Below are 18,023 nucleotides of genomic sequence, written 5' to 3'. Positions count from 1 at the left end.
CAGCCCTCATAGTCACGCTGGTTGCCTCCAAGTATGCCCCTAACTCAGTCTCTCCTCTCTACGCCTCAGATCTCTGTCATTGGTTAACTCCTGTCCAGCCATTCTCTACGGTTTCTGATTTCCCATTTTGCTCATTTATACATATTTGGTGGAGGGCAGGTGGTGAGAGTTAGGTGGGCAACTCTTTTCCATAGCTTCTCTGTATTAATTCAATATTTGATCAATAGATATTTATTAAGGCTTTTCTGTGTGGTAGATACTATGCTAGGTGCTGGGAAATAATTGGAAATTAGACAGATGCAGGCCCCCCATTCACAGGGCCACTGAGACTAACCCTGAGTCTCTCGCCAGACAGCTTAGACTAAGGGATTCACTCTGTCCCCTTTTTCCCCCTTTCTACAGCCAAAATCCACTGTACCCTCTGACATTTTAGAACCCTTCTCTTTTCTCTATCCCTGTGCCAGTTTATACTCTCACACAGCTCTGATCCCCTGTCCTCTACATTTCCAGCTCTAGCTTTCATTCCTAAATCCAAAGCCAGGTTCATCTTACATTTTCTTTTTTTTTTTTTTGGAGACAGAGTCTCACTCTGTTGTCCTGGTTAGAGTGCCGTGGCGTCAGCCTAGCTCACAACAACCTCAAACTCCTGGGCTCAAGCAATCCTGCTGCCTCAGCCTCCCAAGTAGCTGGGACTACAGGCATGCACCACCATGCCTGGCTAATTTATATATATATATATTTTTTTTTTTTTAGTTGGCCAATTAATTTCTAATTATAGTAGAGACGGGGCTCTCTCTTGCTCAGGCTGGTTTTGAACTCCTGACCTTGAGCGATCCACCAGCCTCGGCCTTGGCCTCCCAGAGTGCTAGGATTACAGGCATGAGCCACCATGCCTGGCCCATCTTATGTTTTCAACAGCTCTCCTCCCTGCTCACAAAGCCTCTCCTTTCATGTTCTGGAACTGCTATTTCCAATTCTCTCCTTGCCTTTCAGTCTTCCCATCCTGATCTCTATGCCCTGGTCTTCCTACGTCCCTTCCTCTTGCTCCTGTCAGGCTCTAGCAAACCTCAGGCACTCACAACCAAGAGTTTTCTGTGACAACTGTTGTTCTGAGCTGAGAACAGCTCCAGGGAGGCAAGGTCAAACTACCAGAGCCAGGTATCCTACAGTTTTAACTCAGGGCCCGGCCCCCCATACATGATACAGCTCCCCCGGCAAAGCAGCAAGTTGTTCCTGTATGGGTCTCAAGGTAAGAGCAGCTGCCTCTGACATCATGGAGGGAGGAACCCTGTCAGGTTGCCAAGGCAACACCAGCAATTTATGACATCAGAGGCTTGAGGTCTTTTGGTTCTCAGGGGGCTAGGAAGATTCAAGTTCCTGTCAGCTGAAGTAAATGGGAATTCTACTTTTTCATCTCCTTGCTTGTGTTCTTCTGGCTTGGGAATGAAATGCAAAAGCTTTTGGTAGGGTAGTGAGTGATTATGCCAATGGAATGAATGTATGTAAGGTTCTCTCTCCCTCTCTCTTCCCCAGATATCCCTGGGCTTTCTCTCTCTTTGAGGGCTTCACCCAGTGGTATTTCTGCTATGCTCTTTTTTTCCAATCCCTTCCCGTTCCCACCGCCCCCCTGCATCAGTCACGATGTAGCTGTGTCCTCCTCACACCAGAGGCATTTGTTTCCTTTGATACCTCATCCTCTCCTCTTTCCCCCACCAAGCTCTGTGCAGCTCTGATCTGCCTCAGCACTCCTCCATTTGCTATCCATTTACCTCCTTTGTACCATACTCTTTTCCCAACTCATCTTATTCATCAATTCCTCCCTTCCCCCGCTTTACCACTGTATTCATTTTATAGTGCTATTTCTGTTGACCTCTTCTTTAGAAATATTCTATCATTTCTCTTCTTTCCTTCTGTATAGCTATTAACTCACGCTTTATTTCATTTTCCCAATTTCCCATTAATCACCCCTTGGTTCCTCCCCAGGCCCCCCCCATTTTGCATAGATTTTCCTCCTTTCCTTTGCAAGTCCCTCCCATCATACATTTCTCTACCCCATGTGTTTATTGCACTGACCTCCCCTTCCTTTCTGTAATTCTGTTCGCCCCTGAAATCTTCTGTCTTCTGCCCATATCTACCTCCTTTTACCCTTCCAAGCTCCTGAGGTCTGGAAAAACAATGATGGGCTTAAAACCAAGGTAAACTCTCCAGATCCTTTATCCACCTTCACTATTCTTTAGGCTGAATGAACCTGGCCCCTTGATAAGACAGCTTCTATCACACTAATAAAAACTGCCTTGTAAAGAATGACACTGAATCCAAATATGATAATAGCAGGGGCCCTGGGAAGAAGATGAACTAAAAAGTGAAGAAAAAGCCACAGATATCTAGAATGAACTGAAGGATGGGGCCAACCAGGCAGGGTGGAGCTTAGAGTCCTAGCGAATGTCCCCTTACAAAATCAAAGTTGACGGTTAATTGACATAATGGCACTGATTGATGAAGGGGTTATAAGCCCCTGGAAGCCCATTAAATTGATTTCTTGGCCTGTTTATGTGCCTTCACAAACTATACCCCCCACCTCTCTCAGCCCCTTGCTTGCTGGTACCTTCTGCTGCTGGGGTTAAAATGCTGGGTAAGAGGATAAGGGATAAAAGAAACTCAGGGTGACCAAGGATAAAAGGTAGGAAGAGGGCAGATTATGGGAACAAAGGTGGAGAATAAACAAGAGCGATCATGGGAAACAGGGATGGAAAAAAGTGGGTGAAACAAAATGAGGAGATAAAAAATATACAATGGTAAAGTGGGGGAAGGGAGGAGAATTAAGTCAGCAGGGAAGAGGTTTTGCGATGGGAAGCTCCTGGAAAGGCAGATGATACACAGGAGACCAAGAGATAACGTTCTGATGGTGTTCTGACAGGCACATGGCAAAGGGAACAGTCAACAATGCTAGGAAGTTCCAAAGCTTCCCTGGTGAAGGTGGAAGAGGAGGCCGTCCTGGCCACACTGAAAGGGCACCAGAGTCTTTGAGGGGAGACACATCTCCTCCATCCCCCTACTCTTCCAGGCCCTTGACCACGACCACAATCATGGGTGATAAGCAAACTCCAAAGTAGCCTGAAAAGGCCAGAGATATCGGGACAGACCCTGAAGGAGAGGACATGGAGTCCTAGACGGGCAGAACAGTTGGGCAGCCAAGGCGTGACACATAGTGACAGGGACACACAGGGAGAGGATCACTCGGATAGGAAGGGTCATAAGCAGAGACAGCGACACACAGACCAAGAGATGGATGAGGTGGGAAGATGAGATGAAGAATGGCAAAACCAAGAGGCAGAGACACATGGACAGAGACGGAGGGGGGGGGGGCCTACAGGCACAACGAGAAGCGTGGTCCAGTGCTTGAAAATGATAGGGCTACTCAGGGAGAGGGGCAGACAAGAGCGGATGGGGGCGGGGGTCACGACTGGCAAGCTTCACCTTGAGTGGGGGCTGTGTGGCCTCCCCTCACCTACTCGCACCTTTATAAAATAAAAATAAAAAAAAATAAAAAATAAAAAAGCTCAACTTCAGGGAAAACGAACGAGGACTTAAGACTGAGGGTATCCATGTCCCCTTCCACCCCAAGCCCCGGCGCGCTGCCCATCCATCAGCCAGCCGGCCGCAGTTCTTCCCCCATCCCGCAGCCGGCGGCCCCCGCCAAGACCCGGGCTCTCCAGGCTGACAGCTCCGAGCTCTCGCACTCACCAGGCCTCCCCTTCCCTCCGGGACCCCCGCTCCCCGCACAGCTCCGCGAGGTCCGTCTAGGCTTTCGTTACCCTCCGTCTGTCCGGCGGGCCCCTGTCTTTCCTCCCGGTCTCTCCCTCCACCCTTGTGACTCTCTCTCCCCCTCATACCCGCTTGCACGCCCTCTTCCTCCCACACCCCTTCCCCCCTTCTCTCCGGGTTCTCGGTCTGTCTGTCGGTCAGTTTGTCCGTTTCCCCTCCCCCAGCCCCTTCCCGTCCCTCTCCGTCCCCTCCAGCGGCAGTCTCCGAGCGCCTCCTCTCCCCTCCGTCTCGAGCTTCCAAAGAGCAAGGAAGGGAAGAAGAGAGAGAGGGAGAGGAGAAAAAAAAAAAAAAACAACCCAGCAGCATCGGAAATCGATGCACTTACACCTCAGCTGGAAGCAGGGACGGGAGTCGAACCGCGGCCGCCGAGCAGCGCGAGGCGGGGAGGGGAGGGGGCGGCTCTTGGAAGGGACTTCTCCGATGTGTTGATTCCTTTTTTTTCCCCCTCCTCCTCCCTCCCTCCAGCGCTCGCTCCGGGGCGTCAGGGACGGAGATGGAAAAAATAAATAAATAAATTCACGGCGGTGAGGGAAGTGAAGGAAAATAATCAATGCTATTTGGCTGCGGCTGAAGTGTTTTCCCGGCTTCGTGAGGGGGTTTCCATTGATTCACCCTGGGCACTCGCTCGCTCCCTGCCTCCACCTCCTCCTCCTCCTCCTCCTCGCCCTCCTCCTCCTCCTCCTCCTCGCCCTCACTCCTCCGCCTCATTCACTGGCTGGAGCCGAGGCGTCCCACACAATGGAATAATCAATACCCAGGCGCCCGGGGCGGCCCCACTGAGCAGGTGCAGCGGCCCGCCCGCCGTGGAGCATGCCGGGAGTTGTAGTCTGTCCGCCCCCGCCCTCCGGCCCGCGAGTGCTGTCAGCCCGCCTAGGTGAACCGAGGGCCAGGACTGGCGTTCCAGGGCAGGCTCGCCAGCCTACCCTGCTGTCGCCTACTCTGGCACTACGTCCAAGCGGGTGCCTGCAGAGAGAATAGTCCCCTTTAAACTATTTCCTGTCTCCTCCTCTTCATCCTGCCTCCAGAAGTCATACATGTGTTTTATTGTTGTTTTGTTTTAAATCAGCTGTAGAGCAAGCCCTGGCTTCTACCAGTCTCCCAGAGCCACCTGAGGCCCATCTCTCTTTTTTCACTACCTTTTTTCTGACTTACTATTACCCCTCCCTTCCATTTGGGTACTAGAACCTTCTCTTCCACAACAATTACTCTGAAGTCTCTGAGAGATTCTGTTTCCTCCATACAGTCTCCTGAGTTGGGTAGGGAGGGGAGGTTCTGGCTCCTCCTCCTCCTTATCTTCAGTTTATCGGCTTGTAAGTGCTCCTATATTCTAATAACAACAATTCTTCAGATTTACTGAGTGTACAGGGGCTGTTCCAAGCACTTTCACATATATTAACTTACGCACTCCTCTCAACCCTATGAGGTAGATACTATTATTAGTGCCATTTTACAGTTGAGGAAACCAAGGCACAAACAAGTAAATGGCCCAAGGTCAAATAGCCAATAAGTGATAGTGGCAGGATTCACACCTTGACGGTCTGGCTCCAGAGCCCACACTAGCTGCTACAGCTTACTTCTCTTAACAACAAGGACAACAAAACCCTAAAGTTCACAAGAAAAAAGGGAGAAAGAAACTAACATCTTGAGTCTCTACTATGTGACAGTTTGTTACTGAACCCTCACAGGTAATTGTGAGGCAGTCTACATTTTCCCAATGAAAAAACAGTAGCTTAAGAAGTGGAGTAGCTTGCCCAAGGCCAAACATCTAGAAATTGAAGCTAGGCATCAACTTCAGGTCCATCTGGTTCCAGAGTCTGGTCTTTCCATTCCATTAAGCTTCGGCCCCTTCCCCACTGGATTGGACCTCACAATACAGGGAAAATATTACATCTTCTTCCTGGGTCAAGAAAACTGAAAAGAAAAAAAGAAAGAAAGAAAAAGACAACTGAAAAGCAAAGGATGGATGAAAAGCAGCCCAGCCACAGGAGTTTGAGGCTGAGGATCCTTCCCTCCCTAACCAATGGTGCTTGGTGTTGACTAAACACCCAAGCACCCAAGGGAGGGGTACACCCAAGACATCCCAAGTTCAAGATGCCATGTCTTTAAATCTTGTCCTCCCCACCATACTTCCCTGGTCACAGTTTCCAGAAATATACTGGGAAGAGGGTAGGTGTCAAGAACTTGGCATTTCTCACCCATCATAGGAAGGAGCCCAGGAATCAACAAGAGCCTCTGTTCTTCAGCAAGCTTCCTCACCCAGAGAGTCAGACCTACAGTTAAAGTCTCCAGATAATCCGAGTCCTCAGAGGGAGTACAGAGAAGGAACCCTCACTATTTTGTCTCCCAAAGCAGTCAAAAGGCCAACCTCATGTCTTCCTGTATTTTAAATGAACATGAGTATTTCTCCTACTCCTGACAAAACCTGCTCAGGGACCACTGGAAACTTTGGCAAATTCCTGTTTGGCACTCAAGGCCTTTTCCATTCTGCCCTTCAATTGCATTTCTTAGCCTTATCTTCTACTTAAGAACTGGCCAGCTGCTCTCCAGTTTCTGGGTCTTTGCTTATGCTGTTCCTGTCTCCAGCTGGGTCTCAAACTGTTAAAATTCCATGGCATCTTTATTTCTCATCCAAAATTTCATTTTCTCCTCTGACAGAAAGTTTCCCATTCATCCTTACCCTGAACAGTCATACCGGGATATATTAGATCAACTATAAAACTCCAGAATAGCTAAACTGGACTTAATTACAGCCCCTGCCGCCCCCAGCCCGTTGCCACCGGCCTGCACTCAGCGGGCTGACATAATAATCCATTAGATATCTGGACAGTGTCTGAGTGACTCGTACTCCAGGCCCATCTGCCTACGTTGGGAGAGGGTTTGGAGATGGGACTGTCCTGAGCTTCTTGCACTCCACTCTCCCTACCGCCCTGCAGCCCCAGTTCAGCTTGAGGTAGAATCCCGCTGGCACCAATTGCAGCTTTCCTGTCACCATAGCGACGGATTGGGAGAGACGGCTAAGTCACCCTCTGGAACTACAACTCCCATCATGCACTCGTACCCCAAGGTGCCGGGCTCAGCCCGAGGCCTGAGACCCGGCCAATCCTTGGGAGCCTAGAGGGGTCGGGGATGAAGAGCAAAGCGCTAGGAGACGGCCTCGCTCCCCTGACCACCGCGTGGGTCCCGGCACCCCCATAACCTAGCAGGTCTCTCGGGCTCCGGCCTGTGCTCTGCACCACCACAACGGGCCTAATATGGCCGCTGATTGTGGGACCAGCTGGGCTCGCGGAGAGCCGGGCCCAGGTCCGGGATCAGGAACTACTCCCGGCATTCCTCGCGGGTGTGGCGTGGGCTCCCCATTTCCGGGTCCCGCGAGAGGGATACCCTCGGGCTTTGAGGTGAGCCCCTGGGCTCTGCTGGCGGGTGCCGTGGCGGGAGAGGACAGGGCATCCTGGGCAGTGAGCCACTGGCCTTCTTGGGTAGCAAGGTGTATCGAGGGGGCGTTGAAAGGAGGACACGCGACGCAGGGCCTGCTTTCTAGGGAGCCCTTTGGGTTGAGGACATTATCAGCAGTGGGAGGGATTTTGCTGGAGACCTGTCACTGTCACAGCCTTAAAACATCACAGATGGGGTATTTTATCACCGAGGCAGAGTGAAAGGGCTGCAGCCCTAGCAGGGTTCTGAGACAGTGTGTGTGCCTCATAAGTTCTTACAGGGACGGGGTTCTGTACTGAGCGTCCCTCTCACCCCCCAACCACGTCCGCAGTGCTGAGCACCAGGCCTTGAACCCTTGGGAGCTCAGCGAATGCTTGTTGATCAACCAGTTGCAGGTAGGATGGCCCAGGGCTTGATTGAGGTGGAGCTAAAGTTCATTCCAGGGCCTGGCACAGAGGAGCGGCTCCAGGAGTTGGGGAGCACCCTGGAGCACCGGGTCACCTTCCGAGACACCTACTATGACACCCCTGAGCTGCGCCTTATGCGGGCTGACTACTGGCTGCGACAACGAGATAGCGGATGGGAGCTCAAATGTCCTGGAGCAGCAGGTGTCTTAGGACCCCACACGCAGTATGTGGAACTCACAGCTGAACCTGCAATTGTGGCCCAGCTCTGTGAGGTGCTGGAGACTGAGGGCCCGGGGGATGGGGGTGTGGCTGCTGTGCTGGGCCCAATGGGGCTGCAGGAAGTAGCTAGTTTTGTGACTAACCGGAGTGCCTGGAAGCTGGTGCTCTTGGGAGCTGATGAAGAGCGGCCGCTCAGGGTAGACCTGGATACAGCCGACTTTGGCTACACTGTGGGTGAGGTAGAGGTCCTGGTGCATGAGGAGGCTGAAGTACCAACTGCCCTAGAGAAGATCCACAGGCTCAGCAACATGCTTGGTAAGGGAGACAAGCCCTTTTGTGCTTTCCCTGCTGCCCACTTTCCTTTTCTGGAGGCACCCACTGGACCATATAATGGGGGAGGGTCTCTGGATTCTTTGTCATAGGAATTGTTTTAGAAATTTTTGAGAGGACCCAGTTCTATCAAATCTGGTTTTCTCTTTTATAGTAGCTGTCTAATCTGAATTTAATTTTTCCATGTATCTTTATCTTAGTCATGCTGTTACATTTAGTTCTCATACCTCTAGCCAGGTCTCCTTCAGTTCCATTTGTCAGTCCTCTGCTTTGATCCCTCCTTCCTAAACCCCTTTTTGTTTTTACAGCTACTTAGATCCTCTTTTAATTTGTTCTGTTGATTTTTAGTAAAAGACAAGAACATTGTAGTTATGTGAGACAGTGGGGTAAGCTTTGGCAGACTTGTTTTTCTGTTCCCAGGCATGGTTCCTTTGTAGGCAGTTCATCCACCCTTGCCTGAAGTGGCTCTTTTCAGTCCCTCTTCTGCATGTCAGAAGGGAGTGGCCTGGTGGGTTATAGAAGCTGGGTGGATGGTATTCAGAATGCTGCCTTGGAAACAACTTTGGGGTCCTGGCTGAGTGGGCAGGGAGCAGAGTCAAAGTGTTAGTGGCTCTGTTTTCTTCTCTCCTCATTGTCTTTTTGCCTGTAGGTGTGCAAGTACAGGAGACAGTGCCTGCCAAGCTGACCGTGTACCTACAGCGGTTTCGGCCTCAAGTCTATCAGCGCCTGATAGAAGTGAACAACTCCAGCCAGAGAGAAGCCACAGGGGACTAAACATCCTGACAGCAGCCTGGGCTAAGGGTGTCACTTCCTAGAACGGGAGGGGAACTCTGAGTCTAACAGGATCCACTCCTGGGCTTACTGTGCGGCTTCCCTTCTCACAGTGACACCTCTCTCTCCAGCTCTGCCTGTTCCTTCATCCTACTCTAAGTTACCCTTCCTTGAGCCCTCCCTGGCTGCTTCCTCTCCCTCATCCGTCAGATGCAATCTGTGGGCCGCCCCTCTCCCCTGGCCGCTAAGCAGCCTCCATTGATTTCCGCTCGTGTTTATAGGATTTCCACTTAGCCGTGATCAGTAGTTAAGCACAGGAAAATCCCTTGCCACCCCCCTCCCTTGGTCGATGCCATTGATTCTGCCAGCGGCTCCTAAACCGCCTTACAGCTGAGTTAGAGATGAGGGGAGGCAGCAGGGATTTCCCTGCCTTGGGGTGTGGGGAATAGCAGCAAGTTGGGGAAATGGTTGGGAATCCCTGTTAGAAATTTAGACATTCTAATTAGATTTTGCTACTGTGCCCAGTTCTGGTGCAGAGGGTAGAGTGTCTTCTGTGGAAGTTTAAGGCAAATTTGCTCCCCAACATGGAGTGGAGAAAGAAAACCCTCCTTATTAAGACAGGTTCTCAAGGCTCAGGGGAAGAATCATACTTCCTGTGTAAGGGGCTCTTCCCTGGCTGTTATTCATACACGTTTTCTACTTCAAATATACCCAAATATGGCTTTCATTCCCCCTCAGGCTTTATTGGACTTTCATTATTTGTGGGAGAGGGGGGCAGGCTCCCACAGTTTTGCAGCAGCAAATGCAGGACCAGAGCGCCACCTGCTGGTAGCCCTCAGGTGTACGTTCCAAGTGGCTAGGATCCCTTGGGCTTTGGAATACAGGAGGATTTTAGGCTGTGAATGGAGACAGTTACTGCCATGTTTCCACAGGCACGTTGTTCACCTCGAAGATTTCCTGCACGGGCTGGCCAAAGTGGTTGTAGGTGAGGCGCAGCTTTAGCCGCAAGGGGGCCTAGGAACAGGAGAGTAGAGACCAGGATTAGCACTCATGGCTTCTCCTCTCCCTAGGTCTTATTCTGGAGAGTGGTGTGCTCCTGAAGCTTACCTTGTTAGGATTGAGGATTCTGAAGAGCTGGGTGATGGGAAGGCCTCCCCAAGCTGGAACTGTGTCCCCACTGGGGGCCTGTAGCTGCAGCTGGAAACTCTGAACACAGGAGGTGGGCAGCTGGCTGGGTTCAGACGACTCCTCCACACCCAGTGGTTCCAGACCCTCTTCCCATAACTCCCCAAGTGCTTGTCTCATTCCCTTCCATCTCATTCTCTCCCACCCACCTCTTCTACTTAGTGGCCTTTTCTCCTGGAGTGCCCAGGCCACCTCTAAACCCTGATCTTTACAAACCTTGGGCACTGCAGCCTGGCAGATGAAGTGGGTGACATCACCCCCTGAAGAGTTGGTGACGGTAACCGTGATTAAGAGCAAAGCAGGGGTTCCAGGAGGTCGAATGAAAGACAGATTCAGCTGTACTCCCTCACGCTCAAATACTTTGAGAGTCGGGATAGGAGCTAAAGTAGGGAGAGAGAGGCAGGTCTGTGTGCAGGCTCAAGATAACATGTTCATTCATTCATTCAACAAAAATTGAGTGAGCACCTACTGGCCCTGTACTCAAGATATTAGGTATTTGGTGGACAAGAAGATGAGGTTGGAGCTTATAGTCTAGTGGAGGGAGAAAAACAATAAAAAAGAAAACAACATATTTACAGGCTGTAATGGGTGCCATGAAAGAAATACATCGTGCCAGCATAACTGGGAAGAGCTAACTTAAATAGAAGTGGTAGGGGAAGGCATCTGACATTTTAGCTGAAGCCTGAAGAGGGAGAATGAGCTGGTCATTCTGTGTGCTGGGGGAAGAACATTTGATGTAAAAAAGAACATGAAATGTCAAGGGTGGGAGGGTGTGAGGAGCTGAGGGGCCAGTGCAGTGGGTAGTGGGGAAGTGGCATGAGAAGGGCGGGGGAGGAATTCTACAACAAACGGAAGACATTGAAGGGTGGCCAGGAGGGGACTGGTGTTATTGAATTAACACTTTCACCTACTGAGATAGGGGTGGGATGAGCACACAGGAGGGAAAAGGGTATATGAGCCTCAGTCCTTGGCTCAGAAAAAGCAGTGTCACATTTCCACCCGCCTTCTCTTAAGACATCTCCCCTTTGCTGAGGCTTACCAGGGGCTGGAGGTGCACAGGGAAGGTCAAGGAGTTGTACTAAGGCACCTCCTGGGGAGGGATCCAGAGGCAGAGGATGTTGGGCATCCTCAGAAGGGCCATCCAAGAGATCTAGCAGATCTAGGAGCTTGGAGGCCTGGGAGAAAGGGTAGAAGGGTCAGGGCTGGGTGTGGAAGCCCAGGCAAGTCCTCTCACCCATGGCTTCCAGCCTCCTCACCTGGGGCTCTGTGGGCACAGGGGCTGCTTCTGAAAGCTTGGCTGCTTCTTTGCTTTCCTTTGCTTCCTCACCAACCTGAGGGCCACCTCGTTCCACAAGAGGCATTTTTTCAAGGATGGCAGCCCTGAGAGGATGGAATGCAAGTGTGTCCCTCTGTTTGGTCCCTGGGTCTTTTACAAGAGGCATCTGGGATGAGGGCTAAGAGTATGGAGAGGCTGGCACATGGTGGGTCAGAAGTGCCCTTCTGGTTTCCTAAGATAGCATGTTGTTGCTGGTTCTTAGATAAGCAAGGAGGGTTAGAAGCCAGCTTCACTTCAATGAACAGTGGGTGGGAGGCTTTCACCATGGATGAGGGACACAGGTGAGGATGAGACCCTTATATCTAGAAAAGGGCATTTGAGAGGGCAGGGGTTTGGGTCATACACTGCAGCAGAGTGCCGGACGCACCTCATGTGGTCATACTTCCGGAAGAGTGTGTTATACTCCACAGCCCGCTGCTGCAGCTCCACGTCCAGGCAGCTCCCGTAGATGGACACCACCTGGCGGATACGCCTGGCCCATGGTGCAGGGTGTGAGTGGCAATGGCAATTTACCCTGCCCTTCCACTCCAAGATGTGGCAGAGAAGGGAGAGGCCCCATACAAGCAGGGAGATACTGAAGATTTGGCTCAAGAGCCAGAAGCTAAGGACTAAGGAGTTGTGTGTGGGGGCGGGGGTTGGTTAGGGGTATGGGTTCCTAAAGAGATGCTCAAACTGGTGGGCACAGTGAAATAATGTCTCTCAAGAAGCTGGGCCCCCTACATACTTGTTGTTGCCACGGAGCCGAGTGCTCAGCTTCATGAGGGCTGTGAGGGCATATCCTCTGGTGGCTGGCAGGGACATGTGGGACTGCAGTACCTTTTCTAGCAGTGCTAACACCTCCTCTTCTTCCACCTTCAGGCATGGACACAGGTTGTGACCCCAGGGCAAGTCCTGCCTCCCCTGACAAGTCCCCCCTAAATGCAGAACTCACCTGAAGGGGCTCAGTTTCCTCACAGTTTCCCTCCAGCAGAAGGTCCCCGTACTCCCCGATGCACCAGGCTGCCACCTGTACCAGCGGTTGCTGTGTGGAATAAGAAAACTACTGGGCCAGTGCCTGGGGTCCCCTCCTCACTTCCAGACTCTGAGACATCCCTTAAAGGCAGTGCAGAGACCAGGAACCCTGGAGGGGTCAGGAAAGGGAAGTTTGTTACCTGGCTCTGTACCAGTACCTGCGCTCCCGCTGCCCTCTGGTGGCCAAGTGTCAGAACTACATGGCCTAGCCAATAGGATGGAGTTGTGAGAGGGTTGGTTCCCCCCTTGAAGAAGGGGTGGATGGTTTCTACCCACCCTACTTAATTAAGATGGAAAAGAGGGCTATAGATACTGGCTACAGAAACTCAGCCTTCAAGGTAATAATGAAACCTAATACACAGAAAAAGTTTTTATCTTATTTAATCCTCAAGACAGCCCTGGGAGGTAGGCGGGTAGAAAGCTGAGTACTTGGAACATAGAAAGTTAAATTAGTTATCTGTGCTTACAGGGCCAGTAGCAGGGACAGAAGCCCAAGTGTTCTAACTTAAAACAGAACTCTGTCCTGAATGTCTTCTGCACTAAGTAGATGGCTGTAACCTTGAGGGGAAAGTAGTTAGAAATGTGGTTTAGGGAAGAGGTGGCCCAGGATGGTTTAGGGAGTAGCTGGGCGGTCCTGGGCCTTGGCAGGTGGGAATGGTACCTGGGAGATGTCCTCTGCCAGAGCACTGTAGAGGCGGCGCACAGAATAGGCGTGTAGCTCCTGAGCTCCCGCAATCAGCTGGGTCAGGTTGGCCACTGCATCATCCCGCACATAGGTGCCTGCCTGGAGGGGGTGAACACGGCCAGGTTTGTGTGGTGAACCGTGACTGCTCCTGCCCACCTCTCTGAACATCCCGTCTCACCGTTATCAGTACGTGCAGGATGGTATCCATGTGCCACCGTTTGGTTGGAGCAAACCTAAGGGGAATAATGGCTCATCAGCCCTGGCACTGACCCTTCCTGGATTCCACCCTCTCTGCCTCCTGGATGTTTCACCTCTCTGCAGCCAGCAGGATGCCTGAGGCACAATCAGCCCGTAGATCAATGGGGCAGGACTCCAGAAATGCCTGCAGCTCCCGTGTCATGGCTCTCACATTGGAGCTATTCACCAGAGCCAGGCTTAGTTCCAGGGCCCTCCTGGCAGGAGAAAGACAAGTGTTCACACAGGTAGCTCAGGTCACCCTGATCCATGCCCCAGGACCTCCCCCTACCCAGGCACCTGTCCCTTTAGTCCCCTTACTCCAGCTGCTCTGAGCTGGCTCAGTTTTGGCTACCAGGCACTGGGCCTTCAGTCCTGCCCTCTGGTCCCCTCCATCTCTGCTCACCGGCTAAGGGAGGCATCAGTTTCCTTTAGACAATCCACCACAGTGGGCCGATGCCGCTGCACAGCGCTGTGATCAGACTGCACCAGCCGCAGCAATGACATCAGGGCTACATACCTGATTAGAGTGGGAGAGGCCCTATCATGCCATGGCCATCAGCCCCTACCCCCTCTCCTGCTCTGGGTATAAGTGTAAGAGGCAGGTGTTCAGGAGGCTGTGGAGGAAGGAGGGCAGAGGGTCTGGGACTCAGTGGCACAACCTAGCCAGACACCTGGGACTATTACCTAATATTTTTGTCACTGTTGAGCAGGAAGCGACCAAGAATGTTGACAGCTAGAACCTATAAGAAGCAGAGGTTAGGGACAGTCAGGGAAGAAGCAACCTGCTCATTCAGAAGTGGAACCACATGGTGCAAGATGGTGGGGATAAGGGAAGGAAACCCATGAGCAGGACCTGTCTGCCTAGGTGGGGGTGGTGGGTGGGGCCGCAGCAGGAGAGGCATAGGGAACGATACCCGTAGGCCAGCTGCAGAGTGGATGTCCATGATAGTGAGCACTGTCTCAAACAGGACCGCATTGCCCGCGTTTCGGCTGGTGTCTGTGTTAGTGGCCACCTGAGTGGATAGGAGAGGAGATGCCTCTGCACAGGGCTCTGTCTTCTCCTTAGGTCTCCACTATGTCAGTATGTCCATCCCTCAACCATCCAAAATCCAACCATCCCTGAACCCCTACTAAGTGCCAGGGCCAGCCTGGGTACTGGGGTGAGAGCCCTAAGACAGACTGTGTCCCTCCTTCATGGAGTTCACTGTAGGGGACAGAGGCGATTATATGGCTGCTGTGTGGATGAGTGGTTATGTGAGGGATGCCCAGGGTAGTGGGGTCACAGAGCAACACACCTATCCCCTGACCCTTCCCCAGCCCCCCACCTGAGCCAGCAAGTCATTCATGGCTTCACTGCTCTCCTCGTGGTTCCGGCCCAAAATCCGAAGCAGACGAAGTATCTGGACCTGAGGTTGGGTTAAAGGTTGAAAGGTGGAGGGGTTCATTGAATAAGGAATCATGAGGCTGAGGAGAAAATCCAACATGAGGAGAGCATTGTGAGGGACTGGACTAGATCCCCAGAGCCTCCCCACCTCTCCCTCTCACCTCCATAGGTCCCCGGGGCCCTTGGAGGGGATCAGAGGTATGTGAGGCTGGGGGATTTTAGGGCAAACTTTTAAAAAATTGTTACCAAACTGTATTCTCTGACTTACAGGCATTTCTTCTCCCCCTACTGGTCCTGAGATGACCTGGGCAATCCTGTGCCTGCCACCCTCTTGCCCAAGACACTGAGCCAAAGTGTTCTCTGGGAGGTGACTACTGGCCATGGTCTTACTGCTAAGCCCTCAATGTTCCAGGGATACAGCAGCAGAAGTTAGGCCCACCTGTAGGAAGGGGTCGCTGACTCCAGATATGCTGTGTTCTGTGGAGTATCCTGTTGTCACCAGAGTCCGGAGGATCTTCACCAACTGGGGTACCACCTAGAGGGAGGGCAGACCTTGTTCGGGCATTATTCTTGATCCTGTCCATCTTAAGTCCCATTCTTTCCCCACTGCCCCTCTTTTCCAGGCCCAGGGCCTGCCCTTCACCAGCCCACCTTTCGAAAATGCCTGAGGGCTGCAGGGCTTCGTTCGCAGAGCTCCGTGATCAACGTGATGGTGCCCAGCAGGACGCCTGGGGTCAGGGTGGGGTGAAGTGAATTGTGGGCTGGGGCAAGGGAGAGTCTACTGCATGTGTGTTTTTGTGTGTGCATGCTATTCTTCTATGAGCTGGTGTTCCTATCCCAATTTTTACTTCTGTCCATAGTCAGAGCTGAAGAAAAGGACAGGGAGCCCCATGGCCTTCCTTACCGTGGTGGCGCTCATGAAGCAGCTGGGCACACGATGGGAGGAAGATGTTGGAGAGCTCAGGAACCTTCCGGATTATGTGCACTGCGGTCAGAATAGCCTGCCGAGGTTAGGGGCCTCAGACAGGCATCTGCAGGTTTGGACTCCCCCAACCTGTACTTCATGGCAGACAGGGAACAGTTTCTGGAGAAGAAAGTGCCTGCCATCTCACCTTCTTGCGCACGTAGGGGCTGGGCTGCAGAAGCAGTTTTTCCACCTCCGTGGCCAGGTCCTGACACATCTCAGCAGAGCCCATGGTACTCAGAGTACACAGGGCCAGGCCTTGTACTGGTTGAATACCCTGGCTCAGGTCACTGCAGGGTTGGGAGGACAGTCAGTTGAGCCTTTGAGAAAACCAGTCCTTCCCAGTGCCTAGAGCAGGCAGCCCCCTGGGACTTCCCAACTCTCCCATCTCCCTGATCCATGTTATTCCCAGAACCCTCTCACTTCTTGATGCTGTTGGTAATGAGCAGGTGGGCATCCTGCCTCTCATCCAATAGAAGCATGGCCCCCAGGTAGCCCACCCTCTTGTCTGTGAATCTGGGGGAGGCGATCAGTTTCAGGCACTCCATCTACAGGGAAGGGAGCAGACCAGGAAGGGGCAGGGTGAAACTGGAGACACTAACATCCCTGTTCCATCTGCCTCTGTAACACCAGATTAACTTGTGAAGCATCATATCTCATCACCCTCCCTTCAACAAGAGAAGAGGCTTAGGAGATTCAGGCATTCATAGGTAGCTTCAAGGAACTAGGAGTTGAAGAGGATGGGGGAGGAGAAGGAGGTGCCCTGATTGGGACTGGCCAGAGAATGAAGGGTTCAGGCCAGCTGATGACTAATGGGGAAAAGAGCTTTGTGGTGCATGCTGAGGGTTCAGAAACTGTAGAATGAAAAAAATCAGGGCACAAACAGGTGAGGAGGTCTGAGACCCTACCCCCCAGCCTTCCTCATCAAACTCAGAAGGTAGGTATCCCTGGCCAGTACCTGTCCAAAGTGGGCGGGGTAGCCCAACATGTGGACGTAGAGCAGTTTGGCCAGCTGGCGGTGTCTGTGTAGAGGGTCCCCATCACGGAAGGAGGCCCGGATGTGGGCACACTCCTTCTGGATCACCTCCCGCTCCTGAGCCTGAGTCTTGGCGCCGCGAATCTCTTCGATTAGATCCTGAAGCTTTAGCGAAGGCGCCACCATCCTGGGGGGCAGAGCCCGGGAGTGGAGACGGCTTTAACACTCTCTCGCCCAGTATGCCTGGCTTTTCTGCATAGGCTTGTCCTGTGCCAAGACCCTAAGAGCCCAGGGCCCACAGCTACCCTAAAAGTGAGCCCATATTCACCTTTCCCCCACGTGGGACTCCAACTCCGCCCCCATCTCACAGCCCAAGGAGATCCCCACTACGCATGCGTCCCGGCTCCACCCTGCGTCTCTTGCTATGGAGCATGCGCCAGAGCTCCGCCTCTTTCTCCCCCCTTCCCCAGACCCGGTATCCCATCCATAGCTTTTTTACCTTCTACGGCCCAGCGCAATTTCTTCCATGGGATTCCACGCCCCCCCTCCCACCCTCCTCCACCATGTCACACAGCTTCTGCCTCCCCACCCCAGTACGCCAGCCTCACCTGGCTTGTGTCAACTCTGCTCCTTTCCCCCCTAGCGCTTCCTGGTACGGGGCGGAGCGGGCGGTTGGTGCTCCGTCTGGCCCCTCCCTCTCCCCGCCTCCACCACAGGACCCCGCCCTTCCTGGGCCGACCTGCTGAGCCTTCTCGAATCCTGACCTCAAGCTTTAGTGTTGAGGGGAAGGAGTTCTTATCACAGTTCTTATCACAGCAAGACTGTATGGTACGCCCAAGGTCCCCCAAAGGGGCTCCTTGTACATCCTCAGCACCCAGAGAGCTTGGATTTGAAGCCATCGCACCCCAAAGGAAATGACAATCCCCCCCTTTTTTGAACTTTTTTATTAATATATTTTTTTTTGTTAAATTTCTTTGTATTTTTTTTCCTGCAAGACTTGGTGTTGGCGGCACTGTTGTAGTTTAACTTCAATCCCAAATTCCATGAAATAGAAATCAGAAGTAAAGGTTGAGAGGGGAGGAAGGAGGGAGGCAGGCCAAGGAGTAAACAGAGTTTGACTAGAAAAAAAGAAGGTATGTGGTGGGCATTCCCAGGCAAGGCCATTCCTTGAGGGAGGGGGTTGGCAGGCAGCTTGCCTCTGCCTCATGCAGGAGAGGGAGGAAAGATCCCCTGGGGACCCTACAGTCCCCTCTTCCTAGGG

The 18,023-nt window shown here is 52.3% G+C and overlaps 3 protein-coding genes across 10 annotated transcripts in view; 1 reads left to right on the top strand and 2 right to left on the bottom strand.

Moving 5' to 3' along the window:
- ZFHX2 (zinc finger homeobox 2) overlaps positions 1-3,922 on the bottom strand; it is a 28,584-nt gene extending 24,662 nt beyond the window's left edge. Inside the window, exon 1 of the mRNA XM_076004160.1 lies at positions 3,745-3,922. The gene's annotated coding sequence lies outside the window, so the exon portion shown is untranslated. The remainder of the gene's footprint in view (positions 1-3,744) is intronic.
- Positions 3,923-6,688: 2,766 nt separating this feature from the next.
- Positions 6,689-9,716, top strand: THTPA (thiamine triphosphatase). 4 transcript variants are annotated; one of them, XM_076004158.1, is made up of 3 exons: positions 6,689-6,775; positions 7,647-8,198; positions 8,863-9,716. In XM_076004158.1, exons 2-3 carry the CDS (start codon positions 7,658-7,660, stop codon positions 8,985-8,987), a joined length of 666 nt encoding a protein of 221 aa, XP_075860273.1. In that variant the 5' UTR covers positions 6,689-6,775; positions 7,647-7,657; the 3' UTR covers positions 8,988-9,716. The 4 variants fall into 4 exon arrangements, with proteins under 4 accessions (XP_075860273.1, XP_075860274.1, XP_012608207.1 ...); XM_076004159.1 differs by lacking the exon at positions 6,689-6,775 and adding an exon at positions 6,785-7,220 and having other exon boundaries at positions 7,653-8,198; XM_012752753.3 differs by lacking the exon at positions 6,689-6,775 and adding an exon at positions 6,786-7,220.
- Positions 9,703-17,483, bottom strand: AP1G2 (adaptor related protein complex 1 subunit gamma 2). Of its 5 annotated transcripts, XM_012752744.3 has the most exons (22): positions 17,371-17,483; positions 16,745-16,949; positions 16,210-16,334; positions 15,935-16,076; positions 15,727-15,823; positions 15,474-15,550; positions 15,262-15,357; positions 14,764-14,844; positions 14,353-14,451; positions 14,123-14,178; positions 13,842-13,955; positions 13,513-13,653; positions 13,380-13,434; positions 13,178-13,300; positions 12,437-12,526; positions 12,230-12,357; positions 11,873-11,977; positions 11,426-11,549; positions 11,209-11,344; positions 10,386-10,549; positions 10,092-10,190; positions 9,703-9,998 (listed from the first exon to the last, which is right to left on the bottom strand). In XM_012752744.3, the coding sequence occupies exons 2-22, from the start codon at positions 16,946-16,948 to the stop codon at positions 9,897-9,899; spliced, it is 2,358 nt and encodes a 785-aa protein (XP_012608198.1). In that variant the 5' UTR covers position 16,949; positions 17,371-17,483; the 3' UTR covers positions 9,703-9,896. The 5 variants fall into 5 exon arrangements, with proteins under 5 accessions (XP_012608198.1, XP_075860269.1, XP_075860270.1 ...); XM_076004154.1 differs by having other exon boundaries at positions 10,092-10,549; XM_076004155.1 differs by lacking the exon at positions 14,353-14,451 and having other exon boundaries at positions 10,092-10,549.
- Between the last annotated feature and the right edge of the window lie 540 nt (positions 17,484-18,023).

Source organism: Microcebus murinus, chromosome 6 (assembly GCF_040939455.1).
Source record: "Microcebus murinus isolate Inina chromosome 6, M.murinus_Inina_mat1.0, whole genome shotgun sequence".
Taxonomy (NCBI): domain Eukaryota; kingdom Metazoa; phylum Chordata; class Mammalia; order Primates; family Cheirogaleidae; genus Microcebus; species Microcebus murinus.
This window is presented reverse-complemented; position numbering and strand designations above follow the sequence as displayed.

Excerpts from the sequence above, each read along its gene's own strand:
- THTPA (XM_012752754.3), top strand. The coding sequence starts at position 7,628 with ATGCTTGTTGATCAACCAGTTGCAGGTAGGATGGCCCAGGGCTTGATT. Across the intron at positions 8,199-8,862 it reads CAGGCTCAGCAACATGCTTG|GTGTGCAAGTACAGGAGACA; the intron begins GTAAGGGAGACA and ends TTTTGCCTGTAG.
- AP1G2 (XM_076004154.1), bottom strand. The coding sequence starts at position 16,948 with ATGGTGGCGCCTTCGCTAAAGCTTCAGGATCTAATCGAAGAGATTCGC. Across the intron at positions 16,335-16,744 it reads ACCCCGCCCACTTTGGACAG|ATGGAGTGCCTGAAACTGAT; the intron begins GTACTGGCCAGG and ends CCTTCCCTGTAG. Across the intron at positions 16,077-16,209 it reads ATTACCAACAGCATCAAGAA|TGACCTGAGCCAGGGTATTC; the intron begins GTGAGAGGGTTC and ends CCAACCCTGCAG.